The sequence below is a fragment of the Hirundo rustica genome, chromosome 1 (genome assembly GCF_015227805.2).
Source record: "Hirundo rustica isolate bHirRus1 chromosome 1, bHirRus1.pri.v3, whole genome shotgun sequence".
Lineage (NCBI taxonomy): Eukaryota > Metazoa > Chordata > Aves > Passeriformes > Hirundinidae > Hirundo > Hirundo rustica.
Window position 1 is genome coordinate 89,351,581 of NC_053450.1, and position 20,486 is coordinate 89,372,066.

The following is a 20,486-nucleotide window of genomic DNA, read 5'->3' on the forward strand; positions in this document are numbered from 1 at the left end:
GAGGTTCCCCTGCAGCCCGTGGTGCAGCCCACGGTGAGGCGGGCTAACCCCCTCCAGCCCACGGAGCAGAGATCCACCTGCGGCCCAGAGAGGATCCCACACTGGAGCAGTGGACGTGCCCCGGAAGAAGCTGCTGCCCACGGAGAGAGAAGCCCACCTTGGAGCAAGTGTGCTGGCAGGACCCGTGACCACGCAGAAGATCCACACTGGAGCAGCCTGTTCCTGAAGGACTGCGCCGCGTGGAAGGACCTACGCTGGGGCAGTTAGTGCAGGACTGTCTCCCGTGGGAGGGACACCACGCTAGAGCACGGCAAGAGTGCGAGGAGGGAGCAGCAGCACGGAAGAGGCGCTATGGACGGACCGCAACCTTCACTTCCCAGCCTCTGGCAGTGCGGGGTGATGCCGAGCCTGGGAAGAAACGGGAGAAGGGTGTTTTCTGCTTAATTTCTGACTTTCCAACTGTGTTACTCGCGGGCAATCAATTAAGCAAATCCTCCCGGAGCCGAGGATCCATCATCGCCACCGCGGTGCGGCCGGCGCGGCCCTCCCCGGGTGCCGTCACGGGCGGCGGGCGGGACCTCCGGGAGGCGGCACCGGGACGGCCGGGCAGGGAGGGACCCGGAGGGACCGGGAGGGACGGAGGGAGGGCGGCCCAAGGTCGGCCCTGCGCGGGTCTCCGCGGCTGCCCGCAGATGGAGTACGACTGGCTGGGCTTCGGCTACGCGGCGCTGGTGGCGGCGGGCGGTGTCGCGGGCTACGCCAAGGCAGGTCAGTGCTGGTGGCCGTGGCTGTCCCTGTCCCTGTCCCGGTCGTGCCCGCAGGCAGCCCCCGCTCAGCTCCGCCCCGCTCCGGCGCCGCTGCCGCAGGGACCCCGCAAGTCCCGTGGAGTCCTTGTGGCCACCGAAACGGTGCTCGCGGAGGTCTGCAAAATATCTTAAAAAAAACTCCCCAAGCCCCTCAGCCTAACCCCTAATGCTTTTTGTGGGTGTACTAGTACGGGGAACTCGCAAAGTGCTTTCGTTTGGTGACCGACTGACTCGGTGTGCTCTTCCGCTGACTGCTTTATTTTTTATTCAAGGCAGCGTCCCTTCTCTAGCTGCCGGCCTTCTGTTTGGCGGCTTAGCGGGACTAGGCGCTTACCAGCAGTCCAAAGATCCAAAGAATGTGTGGCTTTCCCTCGGTAAGTTTGCTCGGCAGCCGAGTGCTGTGTGTTACTGGTGGCGGTGGGAACAGTAACCTCTTTTTTTTCTAGCATGTTTCAGCTGCGCTGTGCCCTTTTACCTATACAGATGTTGTAAGTGGCGGCAGGACTTCCTGCCCACAGCCAGGAGGTATTTGTGTAAGAGCCGATACCTGGGTCGAAAACCTGGATTGTCCTGTGTGAATCCGAGTTGGTGAGAAATACCTGTCTCCTCTGCCAGATCAGATCATGTGCTACACCAACACATTAGGTGCAGGAAACATACGTGGAAAATTTTTGGTTGAAGCAGCGTTTTTAGCCTGTGGTGGTGGAATAAGCACTATTTTTGCAATAGTGACAGCACTGTGACAGGTGGTATGTGGCCTTATGGAACCCTGGTTTGCCCAGGCATCTCAGAAGAGCAGTACGTGTTCCAATGCGTCATGCATTGGAAGAAACAGTATGTAAAAGAAAAGAGGCAGTGATCTATTCTGCTCGCTTACAGTAAAACTTACAAGAAGTTGTAGGTGTTATGCTGGCTGTTAACTCTTCAGGGGATGGAGAAAGATGAAATCACTGTGCAAAGTATTATGAAGCACTCAGGTGAACCTCAGGGAGTTATTTTGCTGCAGGAGTGTGATATCTGGTTAAACCACTATCAGGAACTGATCATGCCTTTAGGCACCAGGATATCCTAGATGACTTCCTGAGGATCCTGCTAGTTCTGTAACTTTTCCATAGTGTTACTAGTGCCATGATACTATAGTTGTACAGTGATTTAAGACTACTTTAAACCATTGGTTTAAAGACTAATGTGCTGAAAGGCTCTATCAAGTCACTGTAGAGGACCAATCTTGTTGGTAAGGAATGAAATGTAAAATGCAGCTCAGTGTAAAGCACAGTTCCCATTTGTGAACTGTCCTTCCACTCTGGCATGCATATGGCAGTGGCTGTGCATCTCTGGCACAGGTTTTGAGGCAGTGTCATGGAAGAGGGATGAGCAGCTTTTGTATATCCTGATGTGGTGCATGGAGTGCTTTCAAATGGACTTCTTAAAAGCAGTGATATGTTGCAGTCTAGAACAGCTCTTCATCCATCCATCCATCCATCCATCCATCCATCCATCCATCCATCCCTCCATCCATCCATCCATCCATCCATCCATCCCTCCATCCATCCATCCCTCCATCCATCCCTCCATCCATCCATCCCTCCATCCATCCCTCCATCCATCCATCCATCCATCCATCCCTCCATCCATCCATCCATCCATCCATCCATCCCTCCATCCATCCATCCCTCCATCCATCCATCCATCCCTCCATCCATCCATCCCTCCATCCATCCCTCCATCCATCCATCCATCCCTCCATCCATCCATCCCTCCATCCATCCCTCCATCCATCCATCCATCCCTCCATCCATCCATCCATCCCTCCATCCATCCATCCCTCCATCCATCCCTCCATCCATCCATCCATCCCTCCATCCATCCATCCATCCCTCCATCCCTCCATCCATCCATCCCTCCATCCATCCATCCATCCCTCCATCCATCCATCCATCCATCCATCCATCCCTCCATCCATCCATCCATCCCTCCATCCATCCATCCATCCATCCATCCCTCCATCCATCCATCCATCCCTCCATCCATCCATCCATCTATCCATCCCTCCATCCATCCATCCATCCCTCCATCCATCCATCCCTCCATCCATCCCTCCATCCATCCATCCATCCATCTATCCATCCCTCCATCCATCCATCCATCCCTCCATCCATCCATCCCTCCATCCATCCCTCCATCCATCCATCCATCCATCCCTCCATCCATCCATCCCTCCATCCATCCCTCCATCCATCCATCCATCCATCCATCCATCCATCCATCCATCCCTCCATCCATCCATCCCTCCATCCATCCATCCATCCCTCCATCCATCCATCCCTCCATCCATCCCTCCATCCATCCATCCATCCCTCCATCCATCCATCCATCCATCCATCCATCCATCCATCCATCCATCCCTCCATCCCTCCATCCATCCCTCCATCCATCCATCCATCCATCCCTCCATCCATCCATCCCTCCATCCATCCATCCCTCCCTCCCTCCTCAGCCCTCCTTGCGATGTGCAGCTGTGGCTCCTGCAGAGCTATAACTTGGTGCCAGTACATCAGGGGTAGAAATGCAGAAATAGAACCTTGACAGAGTATCTCTAGAATAGCTTTTACCCTGTGTGATGCAAACAAACTTGAGGCCTTGGAAAAAGGTATACAGCACTTTCACCCACCTTTCTTCTTTAAAGAAACAATGGCACTGTAAATTTCACGTAAATGTTGAATGGATTCCTTTTCCACATTTGGAGATAAAATAATTTAGAGTAATGTCTAAGATGATAATTGCTCTTTCAGTTTGATCCTTTGGATTACTTTCTGTTTTCTAATAATATTTTCAAGTGGGGTTATTTTCTGTCCAGTTGTAGTATTTAGTGCCAATTTCCAGTTCAGAATGTCGCAGAGAAATGTGAGTGTAAATAATATTTACCTCCCACATAGTGAATACTGTCACCATCCCAGCTGTCTGGCAGTTCTGAGCCTGCCTGTGTTCGAGGGAATAATCACTCTTTTGCAAATAAGGGTTGAGGGAGAGCTAGTGACCTGTTCAGAGAATTAGAGTTTGTGGGTGATCACACTGTGGTCTCAGGCCTGGTGAGATCTCCTCTCTTCTGTTGAGTAGTGGAGCATGCTTATCAGAGCTGCTGAGAAGCTTGTAATGACAGCTTTCATGCTGAAGAAATCAAATTGTTTACTCACAGAGGGAGGAATTCCTGTCTGTATGTGTAGGTCTGTTTTTAGGTTGGCGCTGCTCAGTGTCCAAGTGTGGCAACACTGCACTGGCATTTTTGTGTCAAATGGTTTTCACTGAGCTTCTTTTCAACAGTGGCATCTGGCACCTTGTCTGCTGTTATGGGAATGAGATTTTACAACTCCAAAAAGGCGATGCCAGGGATAATTGCCGGTGCCAGGTAACCACTTGTCCTTTGTTTTTGTCTGTGCTACTGAATAAATACTTAACTTAGGTGTGGATTATATTGTTTTAAAAATGTTATATGGTAAATTCTGTGAAAAATGAAATCTTGTGGTGGTATTCAGCTAAATGAAGTTATGTCAATGTTTTCTTCTTTCTTGTTCTCCCTGTTTTTATAACAACTGTTCTGTTCCACAGTTTACTGATGGTTGGACGGCTGGGATTGCAGATGATGGAAAAAACCTATTAAGCCATAAATCTGCATCAAGTGACTTGAAGACGTGACTGAGAAGTCCAAAAATGCAACTGCCTAAATGTGCTGCACTTAAGTGGAAAAGGCACTGCTACTTGTGCCTTGTATTTTTCATATCCTAATGCACATGAGTTGTGTTTTTGAAGGACCGACATAGAGAGCCCTTGTCACAATATTTGTCTTTAACATTTTCTGCACTGAAAGCAAGCAAGAAAATGTGAGTATAGCATTAGTTTAGCTTCTGGTCCTGCAGCTTAGTGTCAGCAAAGACCTCCTGGCCCTTGCATTCAGACAGTTGCAATATTGATGTTTAAATGCACATCTGACTTCCTGTTCTAAATTCATGTATACCTCTAAAACCAGGGGAGAGGAGTTGCCCATTTGTCACTAGTAATTAATACAATAAACGTGCTTATGATGTTCCATCTCCCTTTCCATGCCAGTTTATCCATTCACAGTGTTTGTCAGTCAGGGAGTTTGTTCTCCCTAACTGCGTGTTAGAACCTGGTGCCACAAAACACAATCACGGAGCCGGCTGTCGAGGCTCTGCTGTAATGCAATAAATGCATACCCATGCCTTGCCATCACTTGTAAGCTCAGCCAGATGTCATTCATTTCACTTTTACAGATTACTACTCATAAATCAAAAATAATCTTTATTAGGTGCTGCTGAATTGTAGGCACAGCTTTATTAAAATGTTATTTTAAATAAACGAAGAAATTATTATTGCAAACTTTTGTGTTCTATGTAGCTTATTTTGTCTCTAATTGTTCATCTGGCTTGATACAGTTTGGTGCCTTTCCTGCAAGGTGTCAGGATATATTTGCAAGCATGAATTGTATAAATAATCTCTTCTATCCCTGAATCTAGTGACTTGTAAATATAAACGTCTGAACTGGGAGGGAGATGGAGAGCACAAAAGCATACACACCACATAATCAGGCAAGTATTACATTAAAATTTTTTAGTTTGGGGTTAGTTTTTTTTTTGGTTTTTGTTTGTTTTTTTGTTTTGCTTTGTTTTTTGCTGAGGGGATAATCTATTTTAGATTTAGAAAACACTGTATGAAAGTTTATTTAAAGACCAAAGGGCTTATTTGATCAGTCTTTGTTCTCAGTTGATTCCCTTAATGTCTGAAATCATTCTAAATATAAAATTTCCACAGAGAAATATCCTGGAAGATACACATGGATGGTAATGTATCCCTTTTCTGGCCTTATTTAACTTATGTCCCTTTTTGCACAGATCCTGAGCTTGATTTCTTCAACCTTTTTGCTTTGGTGCCTGGTACTGAGAGAGACTGAAGCGAGAGGGCTGGTCCAGCTCTGGAGTTGCTCAGAATTCTCTGAGTACCAGGGTAGTACCTTGGCAGGAGAGGCACTTCCTTCCCTCCTCCCTTCTCACAGCAAAACAGGCAGCACAGTGACCTTGGCTCTGCCAGCAGGGCAGTGGTTTGCCAGGCAAGTCACAGGGATGGGGCGGGGCTGAGGCCAAGCCAGGATGCCAGGTCCATCAGTTCCAGATCTGAAGGGACGTGGCCAGGAACGGATGCAGCTCCAGCGAGAGTCTCAGCAGCCTGGTCCCAGGCCAGACAGCTTGGGTCACAGCTGGCTTGAGCACAGACAGATCTGGATGGAGAACCATGCTCAGAGCATCATCTTAGAGCTCTTAATTCACCACCCTGCAGAGTTCAGCTTCAGGTGTTCACCTGTATTTACATTTCTCTCCTAGCTCCTGTGTAGAAATAAGGGTGTGCAGGACAGCAGATTATTTGTTAATGTCACCTTTTTAAGTGCCTAATTCCAGCCCAGGACCCAGCATTGGTGGGCAGGTGTCTCCATGTCTTTGTTCTAATTTGAAATAGTCAGTAAGCCAGACATTAGCATTTAACAGACTTCTCTTTAAATTGTTTTAAGGGGGTGGGCTTGCCTCTTCATATTACTATTGAAGCAGTTTTCTTCTGTAGGAATAGATGCAAACATAAATGCATCTCCTGCAATAAACTGAAAACAGACATGACCCAGTAGTTTTGTAAGTTGTATAATGCTGCTCTCAAATCAGATAACTTGTGAATTTGAATTGCAGTTGTCTTTAACAGAATAAAGACAGTAGAAATCAGAAAACTGGACTGGTAAGTTTTTAAACTTTTAGATCGAAGTGTAAACTCATGCTGCTGTTTTCTGAGCTTGGGGAAGCAATAGGTTGAATTGAGAACTGCTGGTAGAAGTAATTTAGAATTTGTGGTAGAACGCTCATGCTTAGGATAAACAGCAGTAAAAGAACAAGAGAAAAATCTTAGCCTTACATACTCTTTGCCCCTTTGAAATTTTATTTGCATATAATATTTTTTTAAGCATTTCTGCACTAGCAGTCAAATGTGTACCAATGAATCAGAGTTAAATGACTGTACAAAGCCTGTTAGCCTTTTCTTGCTGTTTGCAACAAGAATTATTCAACACCTGTCACGCTTTGCTTGTGGACAAGACTGATCTGGTTACGTCAAAGCCCTTTCAAGGTTCATTAGTACGCGACAAGGACAGCATGTTTCCTCTAACCATATTTAGTGCCATAAATAGTACCTGTTTATTTTTCTCCTCTAAGGTGACTCACAGACACGTGAGCTATCGGCACATAATTAGTTAATTCCTTGACCAGGCTGTGATTTTAACTGTCACTGGCATCTTGTACTAGAGACAAGTGATTAATTTGTTCTGGTTTTTAATTATAAAATAATAGGTTTTATGCCTGTTGCAAACTGTCTGAGGGTGTCCTTCATTGACACAGCAAGTTACACATATGTTCTGCAGTTAAATTAAGATGCATTTAAGTAGCATAGGGACATCTCTTAGTACTAAGAGAATGACAAATACTTAATCCCAGACCAGTGGCAATTGAATTAAACTCTCTAGTGCATTACCAACCAGACAGCTCTATCCTCGCATAGCTCTTACGGTATTAAAAAAAGTGGCGTTTTCTTTAGGTACAATTTTCCTAACAAAATATTTGACCTTTTGGTACAACTGTTTTAGATTAAATTGCTTTCTAGGAAGAATAACATAACCCATATTGACACTGGGTCAACAACAGGAGTTTAAATTTCAATATCCATTTAAAAGCCACACAAGTTTCTTGTTTTTGCAATGCTTGAAGTCATCATTAGCAACTTTACATCTTTAAAGAGGATACTCAGTTTGTATGTTAAAATGGCAAGTTTAATGTTACTATAAAGTCTAAAGCATTTATTTTAAATGCAGTTGTTAACAGAAGTAACCCAGCTCAACATCCTAATAAACAATTTACTGTACATTGCAAATTCCTTTGGGCAGTATTATTATAAAAGTTAGCATAAAAGCTGGGGAAAGTATGAATGAGCATATAAACAGTGACATACTGAATTATTTAAGTTTTATCTCTGTTTTGAGGTACCTCAGTTGGCCTTTCAGATTTAAAACAGAAAGCAATATCTTTGAAGAACAGACCAATACTCTTCTTCATGCAGCCTATTCAAACTCTGTTTTTTAGTCTGATCACCCAATAAGGACATGTAGGAACAAGGGTTTAGTGATAACTTAGGTATTTTTTGGCTAATTCACCCTTAAAACGACTGACAGACTACAGTGATTTAGGCTCTTTAAAAGGAGACTGTGACACTCCCTTGACAGGACAGAGATCTCTACAGATCTTTGACCAAAAATGGCAATAAGGTAATTAAAACAGCAGAATCTGATAGGCTTCACTTCACAGCTCGGTAAATAGTATTCAGTACTTGTTTAGCTATTTTCCAATATTGCTATATCATTCAACATCCTTCTATCAGCCAGATTTCTAGACCTTCCTTGTGTAGTATCTATCAGTGGATTGCCTATGTACTACTACAAGGGTTTTAGTTCTCATTGCTACATGAATATTTGCACCTTACAGACCCTGAGTAACTCTTTAGTTACAAGTGAGTTCTGAAATCCTTGCAGGAGACTGCTGTTCTTCACAAAATCAGATCTGTGCTTTCACTCTCATCTTCTGCTAAGGAACCAGCCTAACTCGTGGAAGCCTGGTGCTGCTCTGCTTCAGCCCTTCTTTGCACTGCTTGTGTGTTTCAGGCACATCCCAGCAGCAGATGTTGCACTAGATGAACAACCCTAACCCTAGTTGTTCCAAAGAGTATGAGAACAGGAGATCTATCTATAGAAAACATTGTGTGAAATCTACATCTCAGTTTTGGCAATATGTGTTGTACAATACTTCATTGCATCCTACTTTACAGCCAGTATTTCACATGGTCTTATATGTACTATACAGGTGTTTTTTTTCTTCTTTATTATTGCATAGTTTTAGGAAAAGCTGGAGCAAATAGGCTTTTCAGGTTTCCATGTGCAGAAGAACTGAACACAGAGCATGTAATATCCACACAGGATGGCATTTTCTATCTGTTCCCTCCATATTTGGCCACCCAGTCTGTTCTTCCATGTACTCGCTGAATTGTTGGGGGGCGAGTTAAGATATTCATGTTTTTTGCTGTTGCATTGAAAGTAGGACCTGGTAACGGAGGACGAGAAGCTTTGTTTTTCCAGGAATAATCTGAAAGGAACAAGAACTCAGAATTAATTATGACTAAAAAAGTACTTTACTCCTCTACAGAGAAAAGAATGAGAGCTTACAGATGACATAGTACTCAAGGATGCTAATGTAGCAGGGTGCTTTGGTCTCCCATATGTCATAAAACACCCTGAGCTGGAAGGGACCCACAAGGATTGTAGAGTCCAACTCCTGCCCCACACAGGGCAACCCCAAGAATCACACCATGTGCTTGACAACATGCTGTTTATGCTTGTTTTCAGACAAGATTATTTTTTCCAATAGTTTGTGTGTATTATTCTCATCTACTGAATAGTTGTTTTGCAGCAATCCCTCAAGAAAACACAGAGAATGAAATTCAGTGGAAAAACTGAAGCAAATGCTTACAACTCTGTATCCTATTACAAAACTGCTACAGTATGAAAGTATTATTTCTTCTATCTCAAATATTTTAAAAAGCATGTCATTATAACATTGATAAAGTGATTAAGATTCAGAGAGCTTAGATTGAAATGCAGCTTCTGGAGACCCTTTTGTTCCTTTCGAAATGCCTTTTATTCCCCTTTTGCTTATCTCAGAACTCCTGGTGTACTTGGTGGCACGTCTTCTTTGCTCCATTTCCCATTTCTCCAATGATTTCATAAGATTTATCCCAAGTTTGAAGGCTTTTTTTCTCTCTTAATATTGGTACCCTCTGATCTCAGGCACTGTCAGTAGTGCACTACTGTATTCCTGGCTTTCCTATTCAGGTTTCCCCTTTTGCCATTTCAGGTAGTTACTACTTCCTCGAGTTTCATGTGATTAAAGTAACTGCCCTGCTGCAGGGGCTGACATTTCTTCATGTTCATGACCAATTCAACCATTTTCCCAAGTCTTTAAAATCAGCCAGCCAAGGACCCCTTTTATCCAGACACCTGCTACACCTTACCCTTGTTTCCTTAGCATTCCTAAGGTAGATCCTGCCCCTTCCATTCCTACTTTTGTAGTTTAGTCTTATTATGTACTGATACTCCTTAAAACAAAACTTAACATATAAACTAAATAGTTTTTTTGATGCCTAGGTATCACTCTGTTTCTTACAGAAAACCACCTGGTTTTGGTAGTGTTTTTCAGCAGTGGATTGAACCTGGTAAGGAACAGGTAAGAATCAAGACATTTAAAAAGGGAGAACATCAAGGAGCTGAAATTGGGGGTCAGGTCTCCACCTCTTTGAAAACTGTTTCTTTTTATTGTAGGCTAGCATTTCCTGTCTTTCATCAGCAAGTATGATTCCAGCGTACACTATCTTGGCAATAAAGGTCACTTTTCCTGGTATTTTCCTCAGAAAAAAAAATGGATTTTGTACACTACATTAAATTATTTAGATTATGGTATAAAAATTTAACAGAAAATTAAAAAATTAAAAGAGCAAAAACAATTGAGAGCATAACTTACTACATTTTGGATAATATAAAGCAAAGAGTCAATGTTCAAGTACTGACATCTAGGAGATAAAAACTGCCATTTGCTTTGTCCTTATCTCTCTTCCCATACAAGTCTGAAGACTTTAAGCTAAATATGAGTGGTTTAAGCCATAGGATTGTTGTTCTTCTGCAGGACATGGAAGACTATCTTAATTGACCTCCATCTGCCAGTCTTTCTGACTTCTACTACCCCCATTCCATTTCTAATTACAGACTTTCTACTACCCACATTCCATTTCTAATTACAGACTAACAGTAAATTTTATTTCCTTTGGAATACCACATGATTCCTTTTTTTTTTTCCTCCCACTATTCACAGCAGTCTAGAAAGAATTGCAGATTTTGTCCTCCTATGAACTTCCTGATCCATGCATTGTGACAAATCAACTCTCACAGTTGTGTTTCAGCAATGAATCAGTAAGATCATGAAGTGCAGCCCCAGCCTTCCTTCCTTGGCGGGCTTCTGATCAAGTCAGACACAGAATATGCATACATCTAAGCATATTATATATATATATATATATATATATTTGTGTGCCATCTCTTTCCGTCCCTCCTGCTCCAGTTCTCTGAAGCCACTTGCAAGTTCTTAAGGAGAACAGGTAACTCAAAGGAACAAAAAGACAACATTATTAAGCAGGACCATATCAGATTGGTCTGCCATGGACCCTTGGGTTAAACAATTCACCAGTGGTTTAGGGCCTTGCTATTTCCTCTGAAGTAACTAGGGAAGTGGGCTACTGGATGTGGACAACAGCTCTAAATCTTCACTCTCAAACCAGTTTCTCCTGCATCCTGAGCACTTCTGCACATCTTCTCTGAATCAGAAACATGACAATGAAGAAGGTGCTCAGAATGTCACCAACACTGCAGAGGATCCAAGGTAGCAGTTACATTTAGAACGGATTTCACATTGTTTTTAACAAATGAATGGAGTCCGAACTACACGACCGTTTACTATAGAGCTGTGGAGTTACATGGTTTTACAATTCTACTTAGCCCATCATCACTAATGAACAGTAGTTTAACAAATGGCCCAAATCTTTGCACCTTTTGTAATTATTTTCTCTGTTACTAGTAGCAGTAGTTTCTCCAACTATCAGGACAGCCTCTAGGCACCTTCATGCAGTTCCCTTGTATTAAGAAGAATTTATTCCCTACAATTTTATTTACAAAACTTGAGGAAAACCTTACCAAGGGCTAATATATCTCTCAAGATGCATGGAAAAACGAACATTTCCCTTTGTCCTGAATAAGAGTAGTAAAAGAGTATTTCTTACCTGATACAGGTGCACCAAGAGGTGCTAGCTGTATCCGTTGTCCAGCTGATCCAACTTCTTTTTTATGGAAGGAAGAGGTGTATAGTCCCGATGGGTTGTAAGCACCACTACTTAAAAAGCCAGGATTTCCTGTTGACATTATAGAATGTTAGAATTTTCAGCTGCTTTCAGAAAACTCTGCCTACTTTCAATAGTCACTTCAAATTATATTTGCAGTACCAAGTAAGAGTGTTCTTTAAACGCTCCCTAGTGCTTGTCTCTTGAAAAACAAACATTCTTTCATTGAATTCATTCTTTGCTTTGTATATTAGCTGGACCCTTGTCAGCACTTGGCAGACAGAAATTCAGCAGGAATAAAGACAAAGAGCAGGATGAACATTTCATTAGTACTTCCACTAAACTTAAGACCACATAGAAAGGTTTACACTGAGTTGCAGAGAAATGCAGGGTCTTTTGTTTACATCTACTTGCTTTACTGGAAGCTGGTTTAACCAGGTTTTAGTGCTCAGTACTACTCTTGTGCTCAACATGTTTGGCCTAAATCTATCAAAAAGAATAGAATCCAATGTCTCTTGTGGAAAGTGGTGCACCACTTGAAGTTGACTTGGACAGTTCACACAGTTAAAGGCCTGCTATAAAAATCAGACCCAATTACTCTCTCTCTTTAACCCTGGTCGTAATTTTGTTTGTGCCTAATTTTGGACCAGATCTTTCTTTAAAGCAGTGCTACCCTGGGAAGGTTGACATAACCATCCTTATTTGGAAGCCAGGAAGCATTGTGCATGTACACACAAAACTAATAATGAAATTAGTGTCCAGTGGAAGAGTGATTTGTTACAATATTTACTGCCTGATCCAAGAAAATTCCTTACCGTCTTCATGTACGCCATCACTTGGGACAATGTTAAGGCTGTGCTGGCACAATGTCCTGAGAAAAATGCATTTCTCTAGTGGTAAGGTTCTGTGTTCAGCAGTATTAAATTTGTGAAGTAGAAGGCTATACACGGTAGTTTATTTTGACCTTTATCAAGTGTGAGCATATTCATTACAGCTTCAGTGGCAGTTACAGTAAAACACAGTATCTGCTTTGCCAGTTTTTCTGTCTTCTAAATCTTTGGCCTTTGGGCAATCCCATAATGTTCCTCTTCACACAAATGCTCTCAAACCTCTATGATAATTTTAGAGCAGTGGAACTATAAGGCACAAACTAGGCAGCCTGGAATCCTGAGTTACCTTCTAAGATAACTCCGCCAAAACCTGTGCAAACACAGCACTGTATGGTCAGTGTAATGGGTAGAGAACCCAAATGCAGAAAAAGGTGCATGTCCTGAGTGCTGTCACAAACAAGCCATCCCTGAGGGGATATGCATGTGCTGCATGAGGATCATTTCCTCACCGTTATCCAGTGACCTGCTGTGGGTTATGATTAGGGTAATAAAATATTCTCTGCGTTTTAAAGCACAGTAAGTTCCAAGAATCCAGAATAAGCCATAATGAAGAAAGCAAGATTTGACAAAACAGATTGCATCTGAAAATGGCAGTATATAATCACCAGGAACCTGCATTATAAGTTTTATTTTTATTATGGAAACTGTAAAACATAAATAGGAAATGTACAAAGAACGAGGCTAAAATTGCTATAAATTACCTTTTGAATCTTCTAATTTTTCATTCAACCTTTCTTTGCATGATAGCTTTTCAATAGGTATAATTAAGTTCTCATCTGTAGACAAGGAAAATTAAAGGAAGAAAAAGATAGAAGGACAGAACTTTAGAAGAAGGGTATGAAGAAACAATTTAGGTGATGTAAAAGAAATGAGGAGGGAAAAAAGCAAGCAAGAATGAATATCTGACACATCAGTAATTATAATGTCTTATCCTTGTTTTCTTAAGCAGAAAATGTTACTCCAAGAGGTTACTTTACAAGGGCCATTCTAATTATGGACTAACAATATGATTTACCAACAATGCATTACATTCCATTTACAATTTTAAGGACTTGATCATATCTTCAAAGTTGACCAATCATAAACTTACAATCCTTCATAAATAAAGCATTTGTAACTATTTGCTCTTATTTTGTGTTACAGCAATGCTGAGGCTGATGAAAAAGAAGCCCACTTAAATAAACTATACATCATTATTTAAACACAGCAGTGTTGACTTTTAGATTGTCCGTATAAAAAGAGAAAAGATATAGTTTACAAGTATTGTATTTCTGTGATCCATCTATCCTGGTTCCATGTGTTTCCTGTGTGTCTTAAATGTTGCCGTCTCCCCAGTACATGAAACATCACGTGCAATTTAAGATACTGATGGAAATGATAACGAGTACTTTCAAACGAAAATTAATCAGTTTTAGTGTTTTCTTCCTTTAAATTTTTGGTAGTAGAACAAATGCAGGATTTGTACTATTAGCATTCATCCTAATTTTATCTTCAGTGCAGTTCAGTCAGTAAATGTCTAGCCTATTGATGAAAACTTCTGTAAGCCGTTATTTGCTTTTCTGTGCCTGATTCCCTTGCAAGATTAGTTATAAATAATTTACTTCTGAAGCACATGGATACGCTATTTCAGAAACTAAAAAAGATATACAAGAGGATTGCTTTAAAAATTCTCTTCTATTCCACAAAAAATTCTGGTAGGTACCGTTGTTTTTCCACTCTCTAAAATCTTGCATGCTAATTCAGATGAACAACTTCAGCTCACTTGACTTTCAGACACTGCAGAATGGCTACTAAAGTTCTATTAAAAGGGGGTGCAGCATCTGCATGTAAACAAACTTTCTGAATTTCTTGCTGTAGAAGCATGTAAAGCTGGGTGGTTTATTGGCACTGAAGTATTTGGAGAATGACTCGTGCTAGCTGGCTGCAGAGTTGTTAACAAGGTAACCTCCCATAAGAGGAACAGTGTGCCTGAGGTATAGGGCTTGGTGGTGAGAAGACTGATGCTTTCCTCAGTGAAATCTTAAAAGTGTTTAACTAGTGTTGGACTTCACTCTATAGAATGCTGATAATAGTTTTCTTCACAAAACATAGTCTCACTGGAAGTTCCTTCCTGGAAATACGGGGGCTTTTCTTGCAGCAGAAGATTTAGGACAAGGCCAGTAAATTGATAAAAGACATGTCTAAAATATTAGGCAACACTTTTATTACATGAGCACAGTACCCACTCTTTTGTTTCCATGGGTGAGACTGCTGTTTGATAGTGTTTCATGGCATAGGGACCAGGCAGTAATGAGGCTAAACTACTTGCCTGAATACAGTAAAATAATGGTCTCAGTGGACTATATATAAAATTTATCTTGACAGAACTTTATGAATAGGGCCTGGTCAATACCTTCTTAATGTTCTGAAAGAAAAATACATCATATCATATATAAAAAAGTTTAAGAGTCTTTCACTAAAACAAAGGGAAAAAAAAAGATCCCAAAATCTAAACTTAACTGCGGAAGTTAAACCAGATGGTCCTAACTAAACTAACTAAAGTACGAGGAGATTTAACGTGACCATTTTCAAATATACTTTTACCTGTATTATTTCTGCTGTAAGTCAATCCTCCCCCAGCATTTGCCAGTGATTTAGCAAACAACTGGTTGTTCCAGGTTCCGTGTGAGCCTTCTTTATTTACTGCTGCTAAAGAGACGCTCTTGGGGTTTACGCCTTAGAAAACAAATGATGGAAAATGTTATAAATACAAAATTTCAAACTTAATTCAACCAATAAATGACATTTCTAGAACAGAACACCAACACTGAATCATTTGTCTTAAAATACAAAATGTAAATTAACGATGTCCACTGATTAGATTTTTAAGCTGAACCATGAAAACCAGTGACACTAATTTAAGAACACTTCTCTTCATGCTTTCAAGAGAACATTTAAAAGACCTTTTAGTACAGGTAGGTGGTTTCTATGAAACCATAATCTCATAATTGATATTTTTGTCTGTCAAAAAAGGAGCACACAAATTAAAAATACTTATCAAAAACTGGGCTGAAAATAAAACTTCTTCAAGGGTTAAGCTGAAAAGTAGGACAAAGCTTCTTGTTACTTCAGCACGTTACAAGCATTACAACAGTTAATGGGATTAAAACATACGTAAGCAGCTCCCGGATCTAGTGGTTGCAGAACTAAAGTAATATGGATAAATAATAACTATGCTCCTTGGACCTATTATTCCCTTGTGATGGTTTGAGTGTTTACTCTGCTCTCTGAGACAGGGAGAAAAAAAAAGCAAAACAGGTCCAAAATTAAAGGTACAAAGACAGACGTATTAAGACACTAAGAGAAGAATCAAAATGAAATTTTCAAAACACTCTTCCTCCCCCACAAACCGTTCACTTTTCCACAAGCAACATAAAGAGGCAAAACCTGTGACTTTCAGTCAGTTTCACCATTTAAAAATAATAATTCATCAGTTCTTTGCGAAGAGGAGTCTCTCTTAGAGTCCCATGGAGATGCTGCCACAAGAGAAACAGTCCTCTGGGTGCTCTCATATCACGAATCTGCAGCCACCCAAAAGAAACCTGCTTATAGATTAATCAGGATATATTTCCAGTAATCCTAAAGATGTTGGATTTACATTACTGAGGATATTTTATGATACTGGTCATAAGAGGGCCTGTGAACTTTTATGGTCTACAGGCAGTGTTAAGGTCCTGCCATATTTATACAGCCAGGAACTGCTGCATCAGTTGTGAAACGTTCAGGGAAAGGCATTTAGTCCAAAACTTGAAAATTTACCCTGGTTGTGAAAAAGAAAACTATCCAGTGAGAAATCTAAAGCTTAAATATACTGCATACAGATTGTGCACCGCTTGTATTTTCCATATGTATTGACTTTTAACCTTACCAGGCAGATATCTTGATTGGCTTAGATAGTAATCTTTTGCTGATGCATTTGATCTTTCAGAATCATTTCTCATCAGAATCTTGTTTTCCCCTCCTGGCTGGATACAGCATGAAGCTTTTGGTTCTGGCACACTGAAAAATCAAAATTTTCAAACCATGTGACCAACGGCTCCAGCTCAAAATACCACAAGCTGACCTTAGCCTGAAGAATACAGTGCTCTTCACTTACCCTACTTTTCTCAGTAGAGACTGTTTCCACAAAGAAACAGTCAAGCCTAACACCTCCCCACAGCCTGACCCGGGATTTGAAGAAAGAAATGTATCAACTCTGGGATAAAGGAAATGTGGCCAAATGGCAGAACATAGTAACATTTAACTGACAAAGAAAGCAATGTTAGTATATAAAATTTTAGTTAAATAGTTTCTTAAACACCTGAACCATATAGTGCCTGAAAACAAATTTGATTCTGTTTGGATATTACTGGGACTATAACAACATAACACCCAAAGCTGATATGCTCAAGCAATTCTTGCAGAATTCTGGTGATTTGAATTTTAATAGACTTGTCTTAATCAATCTATAAATCTACTTCTGGACACTGTTTACTAAAAGAGATTGTGATTTTATAATTTTAGGACCTACCTAAAAAGAAATTCCTTGTTTTTCTTTTCTTTTAACAGTGCAATGCTAGGCTTCTTTGAACAGGACATTCCAAACTCCTGGTCATCCAAGTCATCCCAGCTATCCACAGCCTTTACCAAAGTCTGACCCCACCGTCTTCTGCAGTTTTTAGGACCTAGTACACCATTCAGAAGGCCACTAGCTGCTTGTTTCTATTTAAAAAAAAAACCAAAAAACAAAACCACACACTTGAATTAAATTCCAAAATTTTATATTTTGTATCTAGTGTAACTCCCGACTACTGCTTACAGACTTTGAGGGAATTTTTCCCAGTGTGTTGTACCTGTTTTGGTCATAGTCTCGCTATGACTTTAAGCATAAAACATAACAATAATGTCAACAAGTATTTGGAGTGTAGTTCTTTTGGATTGTCACCCTTGAATTGCTGAAGTCTACCTGAAGTAGTGAGGTAAACATTCTGTTTGCAAACCCAGTTCAACCACTGTTTCTGGCATCTTGCTGAACTCATGCTCTGGACAGTGGTAGGTGAGCTGTCAAGAAACAGAGCACAGTGGTACAGAACACTGCTGTGTCCCCAGAGTAAATACAGCAAGTAAAAGAAATGGTCAGGCCTTTTCATTAACACTCTGTTCCAAGGAAATTACTAAGATTTAAAACTGTCTTTCTATCTGACTATCATTTGCTTTCCAGTATTCTCTGAATACCTATTATTTTTAACATACTTTGTATCACAGTTCAGGGAGTACAAGTCAAAAGCAAAGTGGAAGTTACAAATCAAAGTTTACTATTCATCTTCCAAAAAATCATAATTGCTAGATTCTTACAAGGCTAGGAACTGGATGAACCTTTCTGGGTAAGTCCCTGCAGGAGGCAAGTGAAATTCTCCCTTTCCACTTCTCTATTGTGTACCGACAATATTTTTGAGAACTGTTCCTCAAGGTCAATAACGGACAGCTGTTTCAACTCCATTACTGCAGAAACATGTCACTGAGGGCTGTTATAATGAACTGTTGTTACAAGCAATCTATTACCATAAAATTTTAATAAGCAGACAGTTATATCCTCAATTAGTCCCTAGTTATCTATCTGTATCTCCTCTAATAAAACATGTGACAATTTTCAAGGGATCACCTGGCTGAACATATAAAGAACTTTTAATAAAACCATCTGTAGTTATTGAAGACAACTTACAGGCGATGAGTTTTTATTGATAACTGGAAAAAGTGGTTGTGCCTGTGGCTGCTGCTGCTTTGGTACTTGCTGGTTAGCCGTATTCTGAGGCAACTGGATTTGCTGGAGAGGCTGGTGGTTAACCTTTGGCAAGGGCTGTGGCTGTGTTTTGTCAGGCAAATCAGGTGAAGACAGAGGTTCTGGCTTAGCTTCCAGTTTAGGTAAAGATGGCTTTGGCTCTGTTGGCTGAACCGGTTTAACAGGAGTCTGCTTCTCCAGATACTGTGGAGGAGGTCCTAAAATTTGGCCAACTTGAAAGTAAGGGTACTTCAACGCCTGCAGAAGATATAACACACTAATTTTACTTCAAAAAGTTGACTTTGGTAACCTCATCAAGGACCCAGGCAGGTTTCTGAAACATTTGAGCAAGCTTTACAGAACAGATGGAAGATGGATGCATAATAAGATCATATGTAAAGTGTGTATTGAGAACTGGCAGTTGTGTATTTCAAACTCTTCCCATCACATAACTTATTGAGAGTGATCCACTTGTACAATATGACAGCAGTCACAGCCTTTTGTTCCCTTCTTTACTGCTAGGTGGAGTCTGTGTTTTGAGGTGCATTATACATTTAACACCATTCTATATTTATGCAGTAACAAATTTCCATTTTAAAAGAGGTAATCTCCACTACCTTTACCACATGCTTTAATACACGTCTCCACTGCTGACTGTATTTTGGCAACTCAGTGAATAGGGTGAGATTTTTAACTAAAAACAAAACCAAACCACCACCAACAAAAAGCCCAGAAGTGAGATGATTAACATCCTCTAATTGTAGAACCCATACATGGCAATGAGCGAGGTTTCTCCTCCATTTTTCTTATCACCAGCTTTTGCTTTTCTTTCAAATACATTCACTGTGCTTGCTGTGCCTTCATTGGGTTTATTAAGAAAATACAGCATCCATCTTAAGGCAGATGTTAATTTCATCCTTTGCTCTGACCTTTCCATGTCCTCTCCTAGATGTAAAGCATGGACACACCTTAGTAACACACCTCCTCCTATACCAAAACAACCCACTCTGTTAATCCTTCTGGGTAGGATCCTACTCTTTGTTAGTTCTCAAATACATGTTTTGCCTCAGCTGCACTCAAGAATCGCTGCCTTTGAACGCACTCCCATGTATATGCATTAAACTCTTCCTTTTGACTGTAGATTATACAACTGCTGCAGCTGCTTCCTCAATAACTAACATGGGTAAAAACTGGTTATTTTCTTTTATAAAGCACCATACAATGTTTTGTGTAGAGGTACATAGTAATGGACTACAGACAGATCTCCATCATTGTACAATAGACATGTTTTATAAAGTGGAGAAGAATGGTTGCTTTATTTGGTACCATCTGCTTAACTGCATCTGAATCACTTATGCTGCATCTGTCTAGGGTAACTTGCAATATGTCCTTTCTTTCCCAGTTGTATTCCTTTTTTATACATTCTAAATAGGATTACATGAGGTATGAATAATACAAAAAAAAAAAAAAAAATCCACAGAATGTAACTGTCTTCTGTACTTGACATTCATTTTTTGAAAACTGACTTGGAGAAAAACTGTGACCTTTGTGACCTATTGGCATGTTCTTCACAAAGTTCTTTCTTCATCACTTAGTACAATTTACATTCCAAGTAAAAATAATCCTTAGCTCTTCCATACTTCATTCCATCTGTGGCTTCACAAAAAGCAGTTTTCAGTACCTCCCTTTGTACAGACGGGGAGGAAAACAAAAGTGGCAGCACAATTGAAACACTTGCACCTCAGCTATTTCTCTGTCCTGTATAGAGATAATTTTAAGATAAGCCAACATTGCAGAAATACTGAAGAGTTTCTGATGTCTGTTGAGCCAGGTTTAGAACCTCCTCTTTCCACCAAAGTATTCAAAATGAAGTTTTGTGCCCATCACTATTATGACAATCAATTAGTCTCTCTATCTACAAGTTTTTAACAATGCAAGAAAATTTGGTCTTATACTTAA

The 20,486-nt window shown here is 40.7% G+C and overlaps 2 protein-coding genes across 10 annotated transcripts in view; one reads left to right on the forward strand and one right to left on the reverse strand.

The window, feature by feature from the left end:
* The first annotated feature begins 595 nt into the window (after positions 1-595).
* On the forward strand, positions 596-5,201 carry LOC120748814 (transmembrane protein 14C-like). The gene is made up of 4 exons (XM_040055656.1): positions 596-768; positions 1,079-1,180; positions 4,128-4,212; positions 4,413-5,201. Exons 1-4 carry the CDS (start codon positions 693-695, stop codon positions 4,462-4,464), a joined length of 315 nt encoding a protein of 104 aa, XP_039911590.1. The 5' UTR covers positions 596-692; the 3' UTR covers positions 4,465-5,201.
* A 1,573-nt stretch (positions 5,202-6,774) lies between these two features.
* The window catches only part of MAK (male germ cell associated kinase), a 31,141-nt gene continuing 17,429 nt past the window's right edge, over positions 6,775-20,486 (reverse strand). For 6 of the 9 annotated variants that reach the window (XM_040055584.1, XM_040055592.1, XM_040055575.1 and 3 more), the window contains 7 exons: positions 18,471-18,785; positions 17,280-17,470; positions 16,638-16,768; positions 15,314-15,445; positions 13,432-13,506; positions 11,784-11,912; positions 6,775-9,043 (listed from right to left, as the gene is read on the reverse strand). In XM_040055584.1, coding sequence (XP_039911518.1) covers positions 8,889-9,043; positions 11,784-11,912; positions 13,432-13,506; positions 15,314-15,445; positions 16,638-16,768; positions 17,280-17,470; positions 18,471-18,785 — 1,128 coding nt within the window. In that variant the 3' untranslated portion in view covers positions 6,775-8,888. Of the gene's footprint in view, positions 9,044-11,783; positions 11,913-13,427; positions 13,553-15,313; positions 15,446-16,637; positions 16,769-17,279; positions 17,471-18,470; positions 18,786-20,486 lie in introns of those variants that run through there. The other 3 variants (XM_040055638.1, XM_040055599.1, XM_040055645.1) reach the window with 2 other exon arrangements.